Below are 20,406 nucleotides of genomic sequence, written 5' to 3'. Positions count from 1 at the left end.
CAAGAGAAAAGAAGAGGGTAAGGGTTGGATTTGTGTGTAGGTGCGAGGGAGGTGAATGGCAGGAGAAATCGGATCATGGATTCAAAGATCCTTTTCCATTGAAAGATAATTTGCAGAATTGCAAAGGTTTCAAACTGTCTTTTTTGGAAAACAGCTTTATTCTGTTCAACCAGATGAAGTACAGGGTTATAGTCATGGAACAAAGGATTCTATTCCCATCAGATTTAGAAAGACTAGGATCTGAAATTAGTTTGACTATAGCATCAATCAAATCATCCCTTGAAGGAATTCAGTTCGCAGACCAAGACCAAGAGACCCTGCTGCCCAAATCCTTTAAGAGAATGGGCAAGAGAAAAGAAAAGATGCCAAATTGTTTTCTAAAAGTATCCTTACAAAAGGACAAAAACTGAGAGAAGGGTTTAATCTTTGCAATTTTTCACCTGTAGAAAGTCCATTGTTAAAACTTTCTAGATGAAGGCTTAAATTTAGGGTGAGGTTTCAACTTCCAGATTCTGTTCCAAATGTTGAGACTGAGAAGAGAGGGGGGATGGTGAGCTACAACGCATTTAGTTGAAAGGATACCAAATTTGTTCAAAGTGGTAAGGGCTGAGCCTAGGGAAGGTGTTTGTAAAGAGGATTCCAAGTTCTTTCACATAAGAGTTCATCAACAGATTTGAAAAAAAAGGATTAGGAGGAATAGTTTGGGAAATGGTGAGACTTGGTAAGTTAGGAACCCAAGGATTAGACCAGATATTAATATTTCTGCCAGTCCCAACTCGCCAATAAACAACTTTCCTGAACTCAGGGAGGATGGTTCCAATACTGTTCTAGATCAAGACCCAAAACGAGGACAAAAGATGGATTAAAGTGATTGATTTGGAAAATACTTCCACGAAGCCTTGCCCAAGGTGCATCCGGTTGAGTAATCAATCTCCAAGCCAGTTTAAAAATGATGGCTTTGCTATGATTTGAGATGTAGCCGAATACCCAGTCCTCCGCCCACCCTTTAGGCCTACATATTTTACGCCAGCACCCTAGTAAAAAACCCTCAGTAACTTGGCCTGGACCTTAGAAAGAAGCACTGATTCCATCAAGAGAGCCAGAAATGGACTTCGGGAAAATGAGCCCGAGATTTCCAATAAGTCCCATTGAGCTTAAAACAGATTTAGAAAAACCATCACTTTATTTGTCAGCATGTTTGCAAAACTTGAAATGGGCTTGGGGTTGATTTTGCTATCACTAATTTTGATAAGCTTCTCTAATTTGATCATCTTAAACCTGTCTACGATATAAGCTTCCCATTGTTGGAGTGGTGCTGCAGCTGCCTTAACATACCTTTCGCAAAATCTACAATGATCCCCCTCTTTCGTCACTATCACTGCCTTCTCATTCATCATCGCAAGCTTCATTCCCCTCTCTGCTTTTCAAAAGTTAATCCAATGCCACTCTACTTTTTAATAAAGTTGTGTATGACTACACAAGCAAATCAGCTAACTCAAAAGTTGTGTTTGGAACCAACCATAGGCGAAGACATCATCTTCAAAATAGGGTGCAACGCTTCTTCAAGACTCCCAAATGGCTTTCGCTCAATTACGGTTCGTAAAAGATGAGTGTCTGAAACTGAATACTCCTCTCCGCTCCTTATGGTCTTCTATGCTTAAAATCATGTTGATGATATCAAAAATTCTTGAAAGGAACCATATACCCAGGACATATGTCTATCTAGAATCAATAAGATAGTATTCTCCTACAACATTAAGAATAACAATTAAAATTTCAACAAATTCAGTCACAATTTAATAACGATTACAATAATTAGAATATGAAACACCCGATGGTGGATGGGGGGGCAGTTCAAATAAGGAGTGTTGATGGTTTTCCATGATATTCGGATTGTCATGTGGAGTACCCTCCCAAAAAGAGATGTTTACTTCAAAGCAATAAAATATAGGCAACTCAAACACACAAGAATTAGAGTGAGTGACATGGAACAATGGTTGAAAAGAGTATTGCGCAATCATAGAAACTATCCTAGAAAAAGAAGGAATGATGGATGAAAGCAAAACCATTATGGTGCCAGGCTCAAGTAATCAATTGTGGTTGCACCATGCAAATCCTTCTTTTAAGGGAGAATTTAGTGTCCAATGATAATTTAGCCCCAGTGCTTGAAATAGGGACTTATACTACATCGCCCCATAATTTGAGTGTTGAAGAAACAAAGCTTGTAGCTTGTTTTCGTATGACAACACTCATAGTGAGAGAGACCATTGGTTGGGTGATTGACCCACTGTAAGGCCATAGGTGAGAGGCCTTGGTCATATCCTTTTGCTTCTTGTTTGTGTAGCCTCCGATTCTTGCTAACGGGATCCTCAGCTATGGTCAAGTTGAATACTGAATCCATCAGGGAGACCATCAATTTTTATCTCTCTTTTTCCTTTCTCCTAGCTTTTCTTCTTAGGCTATGGGATAAAATAGTAAATCTGCATCAATCAAGCACTAGCCAAGGACCAAAAGATTCAAACCTAAAAAAAGAAGGAAGAATGGAAGATCTCAGAAAAAAAAGAGAAAATAAGCAAATACCAGCAATGGTTGGTTCACCAATTCATGCTTCACACCCCAACAAGCTCATTATGAGGATGGATTAGTAAATCCTTCTTAGGGTCGGAAAAGGAATTGGGGATCTAATGATTTCCTTGTACGTTAACTATGAACAAGACAAGCTACCTCCCTTCAAACCAAATGCTTGTAGCCTTATTCCCCCTTTTTTAAAGAAAAACTTTCTAGACATTTTAGGAGGAGGTAAATTTATCAATGGACACTAAATTAGGCACCAAGTGTAAATGTAAGTGTTACAACGGAATCAAAAGGAACCTATCCGCAATACGTAACATTGAAACTTCAAGTTACTAAGCAAAACAATGGAGAACATTCGGTTTACTCTGAAACACCCGCGGACCAACCTACTAATGTGAGATGGAAAAAGTAAAGGGATGGGAACAAACAAGTAACACAGGATTGGGCTAAAAAAATTATCCAAATATCTCTTATCGTTGTATTCTTTTGAGCTACGCCCGATGAAACTCGCGAGATGGTTAAACTAAAAATCATAGAAAGCAGTGTAATTATCAGCACAAGCATATCAATTGGAACTTGTGGCCCAAAATATTAAACGTGATAAGGATATTTAGTATTGGGCCATATCCTTCCCCAGTGATACATACAATCTATACTTCTAAGCACAACATTCACAAATGAGGGTAATTTCACTATAACTAAAAAATCGTAGGTCAAATTTGTACTATTAGGACATGGGGCCATAAATAATTATCGATATATATATTTGATCTTTATGACTATATTTTCATCAAGATCACCCGACCTCAAAATTCTGTAATAACAAATAAGACCAAATTTCTATATAGAAGTGTATCAGGAGCACATTTCACTGGTTTGTTTGGGAGAAATAGTAAATGAAACGGCGAGGAATAAATAGAAAAAAGTCTCGACACATCTTTCCCGCTTAGGGAAGGTTATCAAAAAAAGATCATTCAACTTGTCTTTTACTAGGTAATACACTAGGAAAGCGAATAAGAAACACAAGCCCATAAAAGAGGCTGTACAAGGAAGCGGGAGAGATATATTACTTTGTTGGCAATCAATGTCTCGAAAGCAAAAACACCAAAGTGGATGTGTCTTGTTGAGATTCAATGCTTCAATAATAATCAAAGAGTAAATAGATGTGAAGAGTACACAAGCAATCGTATAAACTATGCTAGAAAAGAAGGAATGATAGATGAAAGCAAAACCATTATGGTGCCGAGCTCGGAGTAATCAATTGTGGTTACACCAAGCAAATCCTTCTTTCTAAGAGATAGTTGTGCATAGGACAGGTAGCCATTAGCATATGTTGAGAATAATCACTCACTTCGTACATGAAGGGAATCTGGATTCAATCAATGGTCCACCCCAAAGAGGAGGGGGGGAGACCAAGTACTAGTACTTAATAGGCACACATGTGTCATGCGGCTCATGCCTCATGCCCAAGGTAGTCCCTCCATTGATATTTAAAGGTGAGAATGGTGCAACAAGATAATAAACTATGAGAAGCTGAGATCACACTTACGGGTTTACTATTACCCCAAAATTTTGTTGAGAAATTTGTATTTACAAAGGCAAACTACCCAGCCCATCACCTTGTTTAAAATGTTTATGGAGTGAGCTTTTTGTAAAGCTTATCAATTCAAAAGGTCAATTACATATTTACATGTAGGTTTGGATGTTCTCAACCTTCTCAATGCATCTTTATTTAGTAAAAAAATAGATGATTATATAAGTATTAAAATTTTAAAGACAGGCAAGTGTGAAACTTATGGCCCTTTATTAGTATTTGTAGTCTAATATGGGCTTATGGGCTGCATTCATTGGTGCTTAGCGGACAACAGGGTTTAAAAAAAGGAATTGGGTCTAGGCGATTTAGATCGATTATGTTCTAGGATCAAGCGAAATCTCTTTATTGTCGATTGAATGGACCATAACCAACATTGCCATGCATCATGCAGTCAATACGATTTAATCATTCAAATCGTCATTACAAACTTACGCAAACACAAACCTGCGGCAGAGATTACAACCTTCGATTTAGAACGACAAAGAGTAATAATAAACTCATGCTGATGGCATAAAACACCCTCTGTCGTCTTAACCACAAAAATAGAGAACATGCCGAAACACCTAGAAGGCCCACTTGATAACCTTATGAAGAAGTTTACGGTGTTTTTCCGCTCGGCGGTGAAAGCGGAAGAACACCTAAAAATTGCTTGATAATGAAGTGTTTTTTCGTATTTGTTTTTTGGAAACATAAATCAAAATTTATGCTCCCTGGAAAACTTTGGCCGAAACATGTTGGATATGTTCGTCATTTCTTGCTGAAAATTGGAAAAGTGTGCCGATAAAAACTCCTATATTCGCAAACAAAGCTCCAAGGAACCTCGGTGTCCTCCAACTCCATCATCGTGAAAAAAAACAAAGCTTCAATGAACCTCGTGTCCTCCAACCTCCATCGGCTGCTCTCACACGAGCTCTCAAGTGAGAAAACCAGTAAGCTTTACAAGGGGAAAATGGCATGCTCCTCGATCCTCGCAAGAGAGCGTAGGATGGGTTGAGTCAAGAATGTGAAGGAGCTTCCTCGGATGACAAAGGAGATTGGGACGCTAGGAGGTTGAACAATTGAAGGAGAATCAAGTTGTCATTGATGGTCTTAAGCTTGGATTGCTGAAAATTGCCTTTCCCCACTCTAGGTAAGAGTTTGGTTCGATTCACTTGTTTTTTTTTTTTCTCATGTTTTGTCTCTATTCTATCCTTGGTTCGATTTGATCAAGCCTCGATGAGCATGATCATCTCGACCTAGTCCAGTCTTTTGATCTCATCTTTAATTCTGTTCTGGACCGCAGCGACGGATTGTGAAGGCCAAGCCTCAAGCATTGAAATCTCATCTCTTATTATTTTTAGAGGGCCAATCGGGGAACAAACCCCTCGGTGCCATAAAACTGCCTAAACCCGAAACCCAGAGTTGGGGGTGGGTTTTTTTTTTGTTTTGAAACCCTAACAGTTTTCTTCTGCTTCTACGATTTGGGAAGCGAAGCTCTCCAAATTCCTTTTGTTAATTTTTAAAAAAAAAAAAGGGTTTTTCTTTGTTTCCAAGAACAGGTTTACAAAGCGGGTCAAAAACGGTTTCTCAACACAACAAATGAAAAATTTTTTTGTTGTTTCTCAGCTACATAACCGGAATAGAAACACCGTAAGGTTATCAAGCGGGCACTATATTATACCAGAACTTGTCCCAAATAGCTTCAAATACTTGAGGGGGATGTGGGCAAGAACCCACAAAACCAAACAAACACCTATATTATACCAGAACTTGTCCCAACTCCTAACTACAAAAACAACCATCGAGCACGACCACCACATGTGAAATGCCAAATGTAAACCGTTATTGAGAGCTACAGGAATGTAAACAAACTTGGAGAGAAAATGAAGGATTCCAAGAAATAACACCAACAACTAAGAAAATGGAACTAACATGGACAACGAAACCCAAGGAAAAGCAGGCAACACAAACCCTAAAATCACACAACGCTGCTTCCCTATTAATGACAGGAAATCCGCAAAATTAGGCACACGGAGAGCAAGCAGGCTCACCATCAACATCACCAACTGTTATGTCTGCGCTTGGAAGATGCAGATGTGCTTCGGAGTGAGTTAGTTATGTGAAATTAAGGGTCTAACTAGTTATGTGGTTTTAGGAGTCTATGAGTCTATAGTAGTTAGAATTGCATGTATACATGAGAATAATTATAGTGGGGGAATTGTGGTTGTTGTGTAGTGATCTAACTCCTGTTATACTCCTTATAAATAGCATTAAACATAATAGAGTGATAAGAATGAATATCCCTAAATTGTCGCTTGATTTATCTTGAGAAGAGGATCGATAACCTCCTACTTGTGCCAGGACATCCGGTGGCTTCGTCCGTAAAGCCCCAAATTTATCTCTTTTACTCTCTATTATTTTTATTTTATTTTATTTTATTTTCAGATTATCTTGCACGTATCAAATGGCATCAGAGTCGGAGCATGGAGGAGGAAATCGACCGTCCTGGTCTATACAGGAATATCCCCCTTCTCTGTTTAATGGCAAAAACAAGGTGATCTTTCCAATCGTGCAAGATGAAGAGGAAGTTCTCCATCCAAAATTGCAAGTTGTGTTGGATCGTTTTGGAAATTACTCTACCAAGATTTGGGATCCGGGGTGGAGATTATTTAATTTTATTGGTCCATACTTTGCTTTCCTACCATTGATCTTGAGGACAAGATCTTTTTTTTTAAGGAGGGTGGAATGTTATGTCCGCGCTTGGAACATGCGTATGTGCTTTGGAGTGTGAGTTAGTTATGTGAAATTAGGGGTCTAAGTAGTTATGTGGTTTTAGGAATCTAAATTTCTCGTAGTAGTTATAATTACATGTACGTGAGAATAGTTATAGTCATCGTGAATTGTGATTGTTCTCAGTAGTTATCTAACTGTAATACTCCTTATAAATAGCACTAAATATAATAGATTGAGAAGAATGAAAATCCCTAAATTGTCTCTTAATTTATCTTGAGAAGAGGATCGGCAACCTCCCAATTGTGCCGTACGAAAAGTCCGGTGGCTTCGTCCGTAAAGCCCCAAATTTATCTCTCTTCCTCTCTTTCTCTCTCTCTATTATTTTTTTCTTTTTTATTTTATTTTCAGATTATCTTGCACGTATCAAACCATCTCCATCTCTCACACACAATACCGACCTCTAAAGAACCTTCTCTTGAACACTTAGTAGACAGTGGATTCATCATCAATGGAAAGGTAAAGAATAAATTCACACACACGAAGAATACGAAGAATATAATGGGTTAACCAACCTTCATATTCTACATCTTCAACTCGCTTCTCTAAAAGTGAAAGAAAGAATGGAAGCAATTGTCGTTGTCTCTTGAATAATTCTTGGAAGTTATTAGCAGTGTTCCTGGCATCTACCCACCAAGGATCTGCTCTTGACAACTTTCGCTCGTTCGACTTAATTATCGACTCTTGCTCCTCCCAGTAAAGTCAACACACACCCATTAGCTATTTATCCGAGGAACTAACCAAGGTTTTGAAAAGGACTTGATGAAATTGGTGATGGGGTTGGGACTAAATTAAAATCCTTATAGTGACAAATTTAGGTAGAACGCTTCTTGGGTTCTCTCCGAGGTGCTTAACGATCCACGCTCAAGATGTCAGGTTGTGGTGTCTCGAGCGGCCAAGATAACACCGATGACATGCGCGACAAGAACTGCCCTCGCTTCGGTGAGACCCGTTCTCACCCATGAAGGAACCCAACAAGTCATTGCTATCTTCCTTCCTCTATCTTCCTCTGGAGAAGAGGATCTCGAGCAAGCTCTTTCCTTGGCTTTATTGATTTGTGGAAGAGAATCCCTGGGAGGTTTATGGGCATTGAATTATATCCTTTTTCAGCCAGGTTCAAGAGCAAGCGAAAGCGAGATCGAGAAGGCTTTCACCTTTAGTCAAGTTCACAAGCAAGCGAGAGGGAGACACCTTCAAAGTTCGCGAGCTAGTGAGAGGGAGAATGCCACGAGAGAGAGAGAGAGACTAGGGTTTGACAAGAAATATCAAAAAGTATAAAAAGAGTGAAGTTACCTAATTTTCCCTTGATTTGGAGCAACATAAAGACGTGCCAGCTTAAAACTTTCAAAAATTACGAATAACTAACAAAATGATCTATGGCCACAAATCACAATAGCTTTTGAGTATTTGCGATTTTTAATTTATTCTAATTTGTAATAAATAGAAATAAACATTATAAATCATACCAAACACCACTCCGCATAAATAGAAATTAGAAAGATAAATACAAATACAAATCATATCAAAGAGACCCTAAACTAAAAAAGCTAAACCCCCCACCTCAATAAAAGAAGAAGAGACCAATGAAGAAAATTAAACAAGTGACGAACTATTCTTTGTTGCTTAGTTACACGAGGGAAACATGAAATGTGATAGCAAGTTGCTTGTGGCAAATCAAAATGTGGACTATTAGATGACTCGCTCTTAAACAACTACCCTGCCATTTGGTTCCCAACTTTCTTTAAAGCAAAGGGCGCTCCTTTTTGCTTAATCTTCACCTTGACATTGATTCCATTATCAATAACAGACTGAAGCACTAAATGAAGCTTCCCTTCTAATTTCTCCCCTTTCCTTGGTGTGTAAATCACATCATGGATGTCATCAGCTAATGCCCTTTGAACCAGAATTTGACCCACAGCAGCACAAGCAGTAGCATTCTTCGTCGAGGTCAAGTCAAATTTCATGTCCTTAGAAATCGAATGAGCCACAACAACAACCTTACTAGTTGCCCGATGAACAATGCAAGCACGAATAGAACCTTTCGATATGTAAATGTCCAAGCAAAATGGCTCATGATAAGGTCCCGTTAGTTGATTAAAGGTCGGGGTTCTCAGCTTCTTACCTGCTGAAGAGGCAGAAAAGCCATCCTTTTCCACAAAAGGAAATGTATTCGGTTTGTTCTTCAAAAGCTTTGGAAGTTTTCCATTTCCGAGGCTGATTTCTTTGTTTGATTTCTCTTTGTTTCGACTGCCTTTCTTCCTCTCCCTGGTGGTGTCCCTAGAAGTCTTCTTCCGGCGGAAGCTTAAATTGTACTCTTCAAACTCTAGGAATCCCTATCAAGTTTATAAAAGAGATTGCCTGCGAATTCTCAAGTGTCCTCAATCTCATCAAAGTCAGCTTCATCAAGAAGCGAGAGTAACTCACCGGCTCACAATCAAGCTGTTAAAGAAGAAATTTTTCTTTTGCTCCATCTCGCTTCATTCCATGCCCGGAGCTTAAACTTTGATGAAACCCGCCAAGTATCAAGATCTACGAGCTCAATTTCAAGATCTTCCGATGAGTTATACCAGGGGAAAGCAACGGAGAAAGATTAACTCGGCTGAAATGATTTGCGGGGGCATCGAGTTAGCTCCCCTGTCATAATCCGTCTTGATTCTTCACCCCATTCTCCTTTACCGATAATTGTTGACGAAGCTTCCGATAATAGAAATTATACAGGATGGAGCGAATGGAGAGTTCACCATTGAGGTGAACGTGATGCTTCTTCCCAACAATGCCCGTGCCATTACACTTGAAAGATTCCAAATAGAACATGGAAGAGCTTAAGATTGCACCGTCTATGTGGTGTGACTGCAATTCTTCCCTTTCCTTATATTACCATCCTCAAAGTGTAGTTGTCTTCAGTCTTCACATCAACATGTGCCTCAATCAAGGTCTGCCACTTACGCACCAAAGACCTCAACTTGTCTGTTGGGAAATTCATTCCCTGAACAAATCTAATTGTATCAGTGCATTTTTCCTCTGATCTTTTGAACAATAAGTGGGAAGCTGTTGAAAAGGAAAAAAATTACAAAATATAAAATGCTTACCCAAAAGTTAGTGAGGACATTCTTTCCTTGAACATCCTCAGCTCTGAGTCGGATCTTCCTGTAGGACTGATCCTCATCATTCTGAAGGTCAGCAAGGGAAATCTCAAACACTTGGTGCTTAAGTTGTTTTGGTAGCAATCTGGGAGAGAAATAAAAAACTTTAAGACTTACGTAATTCTAAGAGCATGTATATCAAACATTTTATTACACCAAAATAAACAAAAATTATATGCCATTCTATACTTGAAATGCATGCTAAAGCACAAAACAGATAACCTCAATCATGGGGAAGGATGGAGGATTGGGTAAACATGTTTTTAAAATTAAAACCGAAGAAAACATACACAAAACAAAGACCATTACAAGGAATAAATTGAAGGCAAGACAAATCACTTGGTTAAAAAATCCTCATTATTTCAAAAGTTCATGGTTTTTCCATTTCATGCCAAAGAGTAGGACCTTTAATAAGCAGATTACAAAAACGTTACTTCAAAATAAAGATATTGCCACCCCCCTCTCTCAGGAAGCACCAACACTGACAACTAGAACATACTACAGGGAGCAGGGGAGATAAATGTGGAATAACAATAAAGCACTGGACAAAATGATGAAACTGTTACAACTTAAATTCAACCCCAAACATAATCAGGAAGTTGATCTAAATTACTGAACTCCCCCTTTGTATTTCAGATCTAAGTCAGGGCTTACCAAACTCCTACTTCACTTTGTTGAAACAAATACTAATGTTGGCTAGAATCAATAGCCCAACAGCAGATGTACCTGAGTACTAAACAAGAACTACAAGAAATTTGCAGATCCTATATTTCAGCAGTAATCAACAAATAATACAGGGTAAATAACATTCCCATCAGAAGTAATTGATATAAAAATAGCAATTGTGTTTGATCCACCATTGTACCATTTATTTCTGAGATATAAAGCCATAGTGACTAAAAAACTATTAGTAGTCAAGTCATTAATTATACGTTCAGAAGATGTTAATAGAACGTAATCTGCATCAAGTAGCAGGAGTAAATAAAGCAATTGCCACATATTTCCCATTTACACAAATATCATTTTCCAAATAAAGCCACTCTCAATAAAAGCCTCTAGCAAACTTGAATGAAAACGATTCCATCGGTATCGATTATCGCAAGCTCATGGCGCTAGTAATGACAAAGATTTCTAATAGATGAAGGTTCCACTACCAGAATAAATACGTTCTAACATCAGTTCATTGTTAATGGATCCCTACGTTCTGGTTTTGGTACGCCATTAATACAAATCTTACGGACTGGTGAATAAATCGACAATTAACGAAAAGGTCGAAGCAAAGGAGAAAGTCATGACCTTAGTTCTCTGAGTTCTTGAAACTAGGGTCTTCCTGACATTTCAACTGCTGAGGATCGAAGGAGCCTTGATATCATACCAGTTCTTGGAAAAAGTATCAACCCTGTGAGGTGAAAATCAGGACCATAACAGATCAGCATATAAAATTAACATACGAAACCAGTTACCGTCGCTGATATCTCATTTCAACTTACGCTTTCTTCTTTCCTCCCTTCTTGGCCTTTGAAATCCTCTTGTTCTTCCAGTAAAACTCAAATACGAACAATCAGTGGCTTTGAAGAAAGACTGCAAATAAGAGAGTAGCAGATCGAAATTGACGTACCCGAACGCCATTGGAGACTACTTAGAGCAGATTCAGAAGCAAACACTCGAGACGCCTCTGATAGCAAAACAAACCCTATTTTAGGGAAATTATCAGCGGCACCCCCTTGTTGTTTGCCTATATTTTAAACCACGCCCACTAATTACCATAATATCAACTGCCTCCTCTACTCTACCAAACTAGTTACACACAGACCACCGTTAGTTAAGAGCTGTTAAGCGGTGATGTCAGCAGCTTAATATTTTTAAAAGACAATTCTACCCTTCTTAGCGGACGAAGTACCTAATCCACCCTTTCAATTAAAACACCCACAAACTTTTCTTCCTTGTGGTTGTGCATTTGTCCCCAACAAGAAACTTAACCTGATGTCCCTTACCATTTTTGAATGTGGATTAAATATAACGGTGTTGAGTTTTGTTTCGGATCAACACTAGGGAGGTCAAGCTCACCCAAATTCAATACTTTTCACCCCTATATGTAATCGGAAGTTGATTTTTCGATTTTAGCCACTTATATTCTGATTTTGACTGTGAGAATTTAATATATTGTGTAAATCACAACGATTTGTAACTTTCATGTAGAAGCCAACTTCAAATTTGTGATATTTTGAGAAATTATGAAGAATGAAATACTTATTTAGTTCTTTCCTACCTTTAGTCGTCTAAATTGGATAGGATTCTAATTTCTAGGAGATCTAATTTTCTATTTTGGAACCAAGGGAAAAGATTGGGTTGGGGATACAGCCACATTTTGGTTGTTTTTCTCTTTTGTTTTGATTTTATTTTATTTCTTTCCTTTTCTTAAGGAAGCTGAAACCGTGTAACAGGAAGGGGGAGGAACAAACACGGCCACTCTCAATAAAAGCCTCTAGCAAACTTGAATGAAAACGATTCCATCGATATCGATTATCGCAAGCTCATGGCGCTAGTAATGACAAAGATTTCTAATAGATTTGAAGGTTCCACTACCAGAATAAATACGTTCTAACATCAGTTCATTGCTAATGGAACCCTACGTTCTGGTTTTGTAACGCCATTAATACAAATCTTACGGACTGGTGAATAAATCGACAATTAACGAAAAGGTCGAAGCAAAGGAGAAAGTCATGACCTTAGTTCTCTGAGTTCTTGAAACTAGGGTCTTCCCGACATTTCAAGTGCTGAGGATCGAAGGAGCCTTGATATCATACCAGTTCTTGGAAAAAGTATCAACCCTGTGAGGTGAAAATCAGTACCATAACAGATCAGCATATAAAATTAACATACGAAACCAGTTACCATCGCTGATGTCTCGTTTCAACTTACGCTTTCTTCTTTCCTCCCTTCTTGGCCTTTGAAATCCTCTTGTTCTTCCAGTAAAACTCAAATACGAACAATCAGTGGCTTTGAAGAAAGATTGCAAATAAGAGAGTAGCAGATCGAAATTGACGTGCCGAACGCCATTGTAGACTACTTAGAGCAGATTCAGAAGCAAACACTCGAGACGCCTCTGATAGCAAAACAAACCCCATCTTAGGAAATTATCAGCGCACCCCCTTGTTGTTTGCCTATATTTTAAACCACGCCCACTAATTACCATAATATCAAGTTATCAACTGCCTCCTCTACTCTATCAAACTAGTTACACACAGACCACTAGTTAAGAGCTGTTAAGCGGTGATGTCAGCAGCTTAATATTTTTTAAAAGACAATTCTACCCTTCTTAGCGGACGAAGTACCTAATCCACCCTTTCAATTAAAACACCCACAAACCCTTCTTAGTTACTCCTCACTTGCTGATGAAGTTGACTTTGATGAGATTGAGGACATGAGAATTCGCGGCATTCTCTTTTATAAACTTGATAGGGATTCCCGAGAGTTTGAAGAGTACAATTTAAGCTTCCGCCGGAAGAAGACTTCTAGGGACACCACCAGGGAGAGGAAGAAAGACAGTCGAAACAAAGAGAAATCAAACAGTAAATCAGCCTCTGGAAATGGAAAACTTCCAAAGCTTTTGAAGAACAAACCGAATACATTTCCTTTTGTGGAAAAGGATGGCTTTTCTACCTCTTTAGCAAGTAAGAAGCTGAGGACCCCGACCTTTAATCAACTAACGGGACCTTATCATGAGCCATTTTGCTTAGACATTTACATATCGAAAGGTTCTATCCATGCTTGCATTGTTCATCGGGCAACTAGTAAGGTTGTTGCTGTGGCTCATTCGATTTCTAAGGACATGAAATTTGACTTGACCTCGACGAAGAATGCTACTGCATGTGCTTCTGTGGGTCAAATTCTGGCTCAAAGGGCATTAGCTGATGACATCCATGATGTGATTTACACACCAAGGAAAGGGGAGAAATTAGAAGGAAGCTTCATTTAGTGCTTGATCATTATTGATAATGGAATCAATGTCAAGGTGAAGATTAAGCAAAAAGGAGCAAAGAAAGTTGGGAACCAAATGGCGGTGGTAGTTGTTTAAGAGCCGAGTCATCTAATAGTCCACATTTTGATTTGCCACAGGCAACTTGCTATCATATTTCATGTTTCCTCTCGTGTAACTAAGCAACAAATGAATAGTTTGTCACTTGTTTAATTTTCTTCATTGGTCTCTTCTTCTTTTTATTGAGGTGGGGGGTTTAGCTTTTTTAGTTTAGGGTTTCTTTGATATGATTTGTATTTGTATTTATCTACCTAATTTCTATTTATGCAGGTGTTTGGTATGATTTGTAATGTTTATTTCTATTTATTACAAATTAGAATAAATTAAAAATCACAAATAGCTCAAAAGCTATTTGTGATTTGTGGCCACAGATCATTTGCATCAAGTATTTATTCGCAATTTTTGAAAGTTTTAACTCAGCACGTCTTTGAATCGCTTCCAAATCAAGGGAAAATTAGGTACCTTCACTCTTTTTATACTTTTTTGATATTTCAACTGTCAAACCCTAGTCTCTCTCTCTCTCTCTCAGGCGTTCTCCTCTCACTTGCTCGCCGCGAACCTGAAGGTGTCTCCCTCCTCGCTTGCTCGCGAACTTGATCGAAGGTGAAAGCCTTCTCGATCTCGCTTTTCGCTTGCTCTTGAACTCCGATTGGTGAAAAAGGATATAATTCAATGCCCATAAACCTCCCGTGATTCTCTTCCACAAATCAATAAAGCCAAGGAAAGAGCTTGCTCGTATCCTCTTCTCCGAAGATAGAGGAAGGAAGATAGCAATGACTTGTTGGGTTCCTTCATGGGTGAGAAAGCAGTCTCACACGAACGAGCGATTCTTGTCAATGTCACCGGTGTTATCTTGGCCGGCCGAGACACCACAACCAGCATAATCGACGTGGATCGTTACACCCCGGAGAGAACCCAAGCGTTCTACAAGTCACACTCGTAAGGATTTTAATTTAGTCCCAACCCCATCACCAATTTCATCAAGTCCTTTTCAAAACCTTGGTTAGTTCCTCGGATAAATAGCTAATGGGTGTGTGTTGACTTTACAGGAGGAGCAAGAGTCGATAATTAAGTCGAACGACGAAAGTTGTCAAGAGCAGATCCTTAATTGGGTAGATGCCAGGAACCTGCCAATAACTTCAAGAATTATTCAAGAGACACTGACAATTGCTTCCATTCTTTCTTTCACTTTTAGAGAAGCAGTTGAAGATGTAGAATATGAAGGTTGGTTAACCCATTATATTCTTCGTATTCTTCTGTGTGTGTGAATTTATTCTTTACCTTTCCATTGATGATGATGAATCCTGTCTACTAAGTGTTCAAGAGAAGGTTCTTTAGAGGTCGGTATTGTGTGTGGCAGAGATGGTTTGATACGTGCAAGATAATCTGAAAATAAAATAAAAGAAAAAAATAATAGAGAGAGAAAGAGAGGAAGAGAGATAAATTTGGGGCTTTACTGACGAAGCCACCGGACTTTCTCGCACAATTGGGAGGTTGCCGATCCTCTTCTCAAGATAAATTAAGAGACAATTTAGGGATTTTCATTCTTCTCAATCTCTTATGTTTAATGCTATTTATAAGGAGTATTACGCTTAGATAACTACACAACAATCACAATTCTCGATGACTATAACTATTCTCACGTACATGTAATTATAACTACTACGGACATTTAGACTCCTAAAACCACATAACTACTTAGACCCCTAATTTCACATAACTAACTCACACTCCAAAGCACATCCAAGACGCTCCAAGCGGACATAACATTCCACCCTCCTTAAAAAAAGATCTTGTCCTCAAGATCAATGGTAGGAAACGAAAGTGTGGACCAATAAAAATTAAATAATCTCCACCAGATCCCAAATCGTGGTAGAGTAATTTCCAAAAACGATCCAACACAACTTACAATTTTGGATGCAAACTTCCTCTTCATCTTGCACGATTGGAAGATCACCTTGTTTTTGCCATTAAACGTAGGGGGATATTCTCGTATAGACCCGGACTCAAGGTCGATTTCTCCGCCGTGCCTCGACTCGATGCCATTTGATACGTGCAAGATAATCTGAAAATAAAATAAAAATAATAGAGAGAGTAAGAGAGATAAATTTGGGGCTTTACTACGGGCGAAGCCACCGGACGCCCCGCACAATCGGGAGGTCGTCGACCCTCTTCTCAAGATAAATCAAGCGACAATTTAGGGATTTTCATTCTTATCACTCTATTATGTTTAATGCTATTTATAAGAGTATAATGCTTAGATAACTACACGACAACCACAATTCCCACGACTATAATTATTCTCATGTACATGCAATTTAACTCCTAAAACCACATAACTACTTAGACCCTTAATTTCACATAAATAACTCACTCCAAGCACATCCCCTCGCATCTTCCAAGCCAGACATACCAAAGCGGTGATGTTGATGGGTGAGCTTGCTTGCTCCGTGTGCCTAATTTTGCAGATTTCCTATCATGATGGGAAGCAACGCTTGTGTGATTTTAGGGTTTGTGTTGCCTACTTTTCCTGGTTTCAATCCATGTTAGTTCCATTTTCTTAGTTGTTAGTGTTATTTCTCGAATCCTTCATTTTTCTCTCCAAGTTTGTTACTAATTCCCTTAGCTCTCAATAACGGTTTACATTTGGCATTTCACATGTGGTGGTCTTGCTTGATGGTTGTTTTTGTAGTTGGGAGTTGGGACAAGTTCTGCATAATATAGGTGTTTGTCCTGGTTTTTTGTGGGTTCTTGCCCACATCCTCCAAGTATTTGAAGCTATTTGGGACAAGTTCCGTATAATATAGTGCCCGCTTGATAACCTTATGGGTGTTTCTGCTCGTTATGTGTTGAGAAACAACAAAACAGTTTTTTCATTTTTTTGTTTGAGAAACCGCTTTTTACCCACTTGATAAACCTGCTCTTGGAAACAAGAAAAACCCTTTTTTTTTAAAAAAATTAACAAAAGGAATTGGAGTGCTTTTTCCCCAAATCGCAAAACAAGGGAAACAAGTTAGGGTTTCAAAACAAAAAAACCCACCTCCAACTCGGTTTCAGGTTTCGACAGCTTTATGGCACGGGAGGGGTTTGTTCCGTCGCCCTCTAAAAATAACAAGAAGAGATGAGATTTCCATGTTTCGAGGCTTGCCTCGACAATCGTTTCCTCCGGTCGAGAACAGAGGCATTAAAGATGAGATCAAAAGAATCGACTAGGTCGAGACGATCATGCTCATCAGCTTCGATCGGAAATCAAACCAAGGATAGACTAGAGACAAACATGAGAAAAAAAAAACAAGTGAATCGAACCAAACTCTTACCCTAGAGGTGAAGGCAATTTTCAGCAATCCAAGAGCTCAGCACTGCATCAATGATACTTATTCTCCTTCGATTGTTCAACCTCCTCGCAAAGAATCTCCCTTTGTCATCCCGGAAGCTCCTTCACATTCTTGACTCTTAACCGACTCGCCTCTCTTCGCAGATCGAGCATGCCGCTTTCCTGTAAAGGTTGCTGGTTTTTCTCACTTGAGAGCTCGTGAGAGCAGCGATGGAGGTTGAGGACACCAGGTTCATTGAAGCTTTGTTCTTTTTTTCACAGTGATGGAGGTTGGAGGACATCGAGGTTCCTTGGAGCTTTGTTCATGAGAGCAGTTGATGGAGGTTGGAGCTTTGTTCGCGAATATAGGAGTTTCTATCAGCACACTTTTCCAATTTTCAGCCAAGAAACGACAGAACATGTCCACGTAACATGTCCAACAATGGACATGTTCTCATTAAAAGTCTTCCAGGGAGCATAAATTTTGATTTATGTTTCCAAAAACAGTCGCTTAAAACACTTCGCTATCAGCGATTTTAGGTGTTTTTCCGCTTTCTCTGAACGGAAAAACAATTTAAACTGCTTTCATAAGGTTATCAAGCCGGCTCATAGGTGTTTTGCATGTTCTCTCGCTTTTGTGGTTAAGACAATTAAGCTTTACGCCACCGTGAGGCTTATTATTACTTTTATCGCTACAACCGAAGGTTGTAATCTCTCGCAGTTTTGTGCGTACTTGTAATGACGATTTGAGTGATGAAATCGTATTGGATCTGGTGATGCATGGCAATGTTGTTTATGGTCAATTCCTACTGATTACCAACAGATTTCAGCTTGATCCCGAACATAATCTGATCCGAATCATCTGGACCAATTCCTTTTTTAAAACCCTGTCCAGGTGCACCAATGAATAGCAGCCATAAGCCCATATTAGACTACAAATACTAATAAAGGGCCATAAGTTTCCACACTTGCCCTGTCTTTTAAAATTCTCAATACTTATATAATCATCTATTTTTTACTAAATAAAGATGCATTGAGAAGCTTGAGAACATCCAAACCTACATGTTATTGACCTTTGAATTGATAAGCTTTACAAAAGCTCACTCCATAAACATTTTAAACAAGGTGATGGTCGGGTAGTTTGTCTTTGTAAATAAGTTTTTCGAACAAAATTTTGGGGTAATAGTAAACCTCGTAAGTGTGATCTAGGCACCTCATAGTTTATTCTACTGTTGCACCATTCTCTCTTTAAATATCAATGGAGGGACTCACCTTTGGGCATGAGGCATGAGCCGCATGACACATGTGTGCCTATTAAGTACTAGTACTTGACTCCCCCTCTTTTGGGGTGGAGCATTGATTGAATCCGCATTCTCTTCATGTACGAAGTGAGTGATTATTCCCAACATATGCTAATGGCGACTTGTCCTATGCACAATTATCTCTTAAAAAGAAGGATTTGCTTGGTAACCACAATTGATTACTGTGAGCTTGGCACCATAATGGTTTTGCTTTCATCTATCATTCCTTCTTTCTAGCATAGTTTATACGATTGCTTGTCACTCTTTACATCTATTTACTCTTTGATTATTGGCAAAGATTGAATCTCAACTAGACACATCCACTTTGGTGTTTTTGTTTTCGAGACATTGATTGCCAACAAAGTAATATATCTCCTGCTCCTTATAGTCTTCTTTTATGGGCTTGTGTTTCTTCTCGCTTTCCTAGTATATTACCTAGTAAAAGAATACAGTTGAATGATCTTTAATAACCTTCCCTAAGCGGGAAAGATGTGTCGAGACTTTTCTTATTTATTCTCCAGGCCATTTACTATTCTCCCAAACAAACCAGGTGAAATGTGCTCCCGATACACTTCTATATAGAAATTTGGTCTTATTTGTTATTACGTATTCTTAGGGTCAAAAGTGACCTTGATGAAAATATAGTCATAAAGATCAAATATATATCGATAATTATTTATGGCCCCATGTCCTAATAGTACAAATTTGACCTTGATTTTTAGTTATAGTGAATTATCCTCATTTGTGAATGTTGTGTTTGAAGTATAGATCAGAGGCATGCGCAGTAAGGATATGGCCCAATACTAAAATATCCTTATCACGTTTAATATTTTGGGCCACAAGTTCCACTTGATATGCTTGTGCTTACAATCACAAACTCCGATTTTTATTTAACCATCCGCTTGGTTTCATCGATACCAAAAGAATACAACGATAGAGATATTTGATAATATTTTAGCCCAATCCTCAGTATTAATGCTTGTTCCCATCCCTTTCTTTTTTATCTCACAGGTAAGGGTTGGTCCTCGTAGTGTGTTTCCACCACGATTAAATCAATGTTCTCCATTGTTTTCGCTTTAATAACTCAAGTTTCAATGTTCTGGCATTTGGATAGGTTCTTTTTTATTCTCCGTGGTAACACTTACATTTGCACTTTTGGCGCCTAATTTAGTGTCCATTTATAAATTTACCCTCCCTCCTAAAATGTCTAGAAAGCTTTTCTTTAAAAAAAAGGGGGTAAAAAGAAACAAGCATTTGGTTTGAAGGGGAGGTAGCTTGTCTTGTTCATACAAGGAAATCATTTGATCCCTAATTCCTTTTCGACCCTTGAAGGACTTGAAGGATTCACTAATCCATCCTGAAGGCCTGAGCTTATTTGTGTGTGAAGCATGAATTGGTGAACCAACCATTGCTAGTATTTGTATTTTGCTCTTTTAAGAATCTTCCTTAGGTTGAATCTTTTGGTACTTATGTACTCATTGGCTAGTGTTATTTTGATCATAGTTGTCACGGCGTCCACGGACGATCCAAGTCGGTGGGGGTGTCACGTCGATATATCGACATGTCGCCCGCCATGGCGAGCATGTCGACCATGTTTTATTTTTTATTTTCTCTATTTTTAATGGTGTAATAGATGTATACTCAAACCATGTTTTATTTTTTCTCTATTGTTT

The 20,406-nt window shown here is 38.6% G+C and overlaps 2 protein-coding genes and 1 pseudogene across 2 annotated transcripts in view; 1 reads left to right on the top strand and 2 right to left on the bottom strand.

Annotated features, from left to right (window-relative positions):
* Positions 1-8,530: 8,530 nt before the first annotated feature.
* Positions 8,531-9,408, bottom strand: LOC122648911. The gene is made up of 2 exons (XM_043842227.1): positions 9,370-9,408; positions 8,531-9,270 (listed from the first exon to the last, which is right to left on the bottom strand). The coding sequence occupies exons 1-2, from the start codon at positions 9,406-9,408 to the stop codon at positions 8,650-8,652; spliced, it is 660 nt and encodes a 219-aa protein (XP_043698162.1). The 3' UTR covers positions 8,531-8,649.
* A 3,220-nt stretch (positions 9,409-12,628) lies between these two features.
* Positions 12,629-14,158, top strand: LOC122648906 (annotated as a pseudogene).
* Positions 14,159-19,780: 5,622 nt separating this feature from the next.
* LOC122648899 overlaps positions 19,781-20,406 on the bottom strand; it is a 13,148-nt gene continuing 12,522 nt past the window's right edge. The window contains exon 6 of the mRNA XM_043842203.1: positions 19,781-19,850. Within this exon, the coding sequence (XP_043698138.1) occupies positions 19,781-19,850 (70 nt within the window). The remainder of the gene's footprint in view (positions 19,851-20,406) is intronic.

Source organism: Telopea speciosissima, chromosome 1 (assembly GCF_018873765.1).
Source record: "Telopea speciosissima isolate NSW1024214 ecotype Mountain lineage chromosome 1, Tspe_v1, whole genome shotgun sequence".
In the NCBI taxonomy this organism is placed as follows: domain Eukaryota; kingdom Viridiplantae; phylum Streptophyta; class Magnoliopsida; order Proteales; family Proteaceae; genus Telopea; species Telopea speciosissima.
Note: the sequence above shows the minus strand (reverse complement) of the source record. Positions and strands in the feature narration are given on the sequence as shown.

Bases quoted from the DNA above. Each gene is read 5' to 3' on its own strand.
- LOC122648911 (XM_043842227.1), bottom strand. From the start codon at position 9,408: ATGGAGCAAAAGAAAAATTTCTTCTTTAACAGCTTGATT. The intron at 9,271-9,369 runs GTGAGCCGGTGA...TAAACTTGATAG, and splicing joins TCTTCTTTAACAGCTTGATT to GGATTCCTAGAGTTTGAAGA.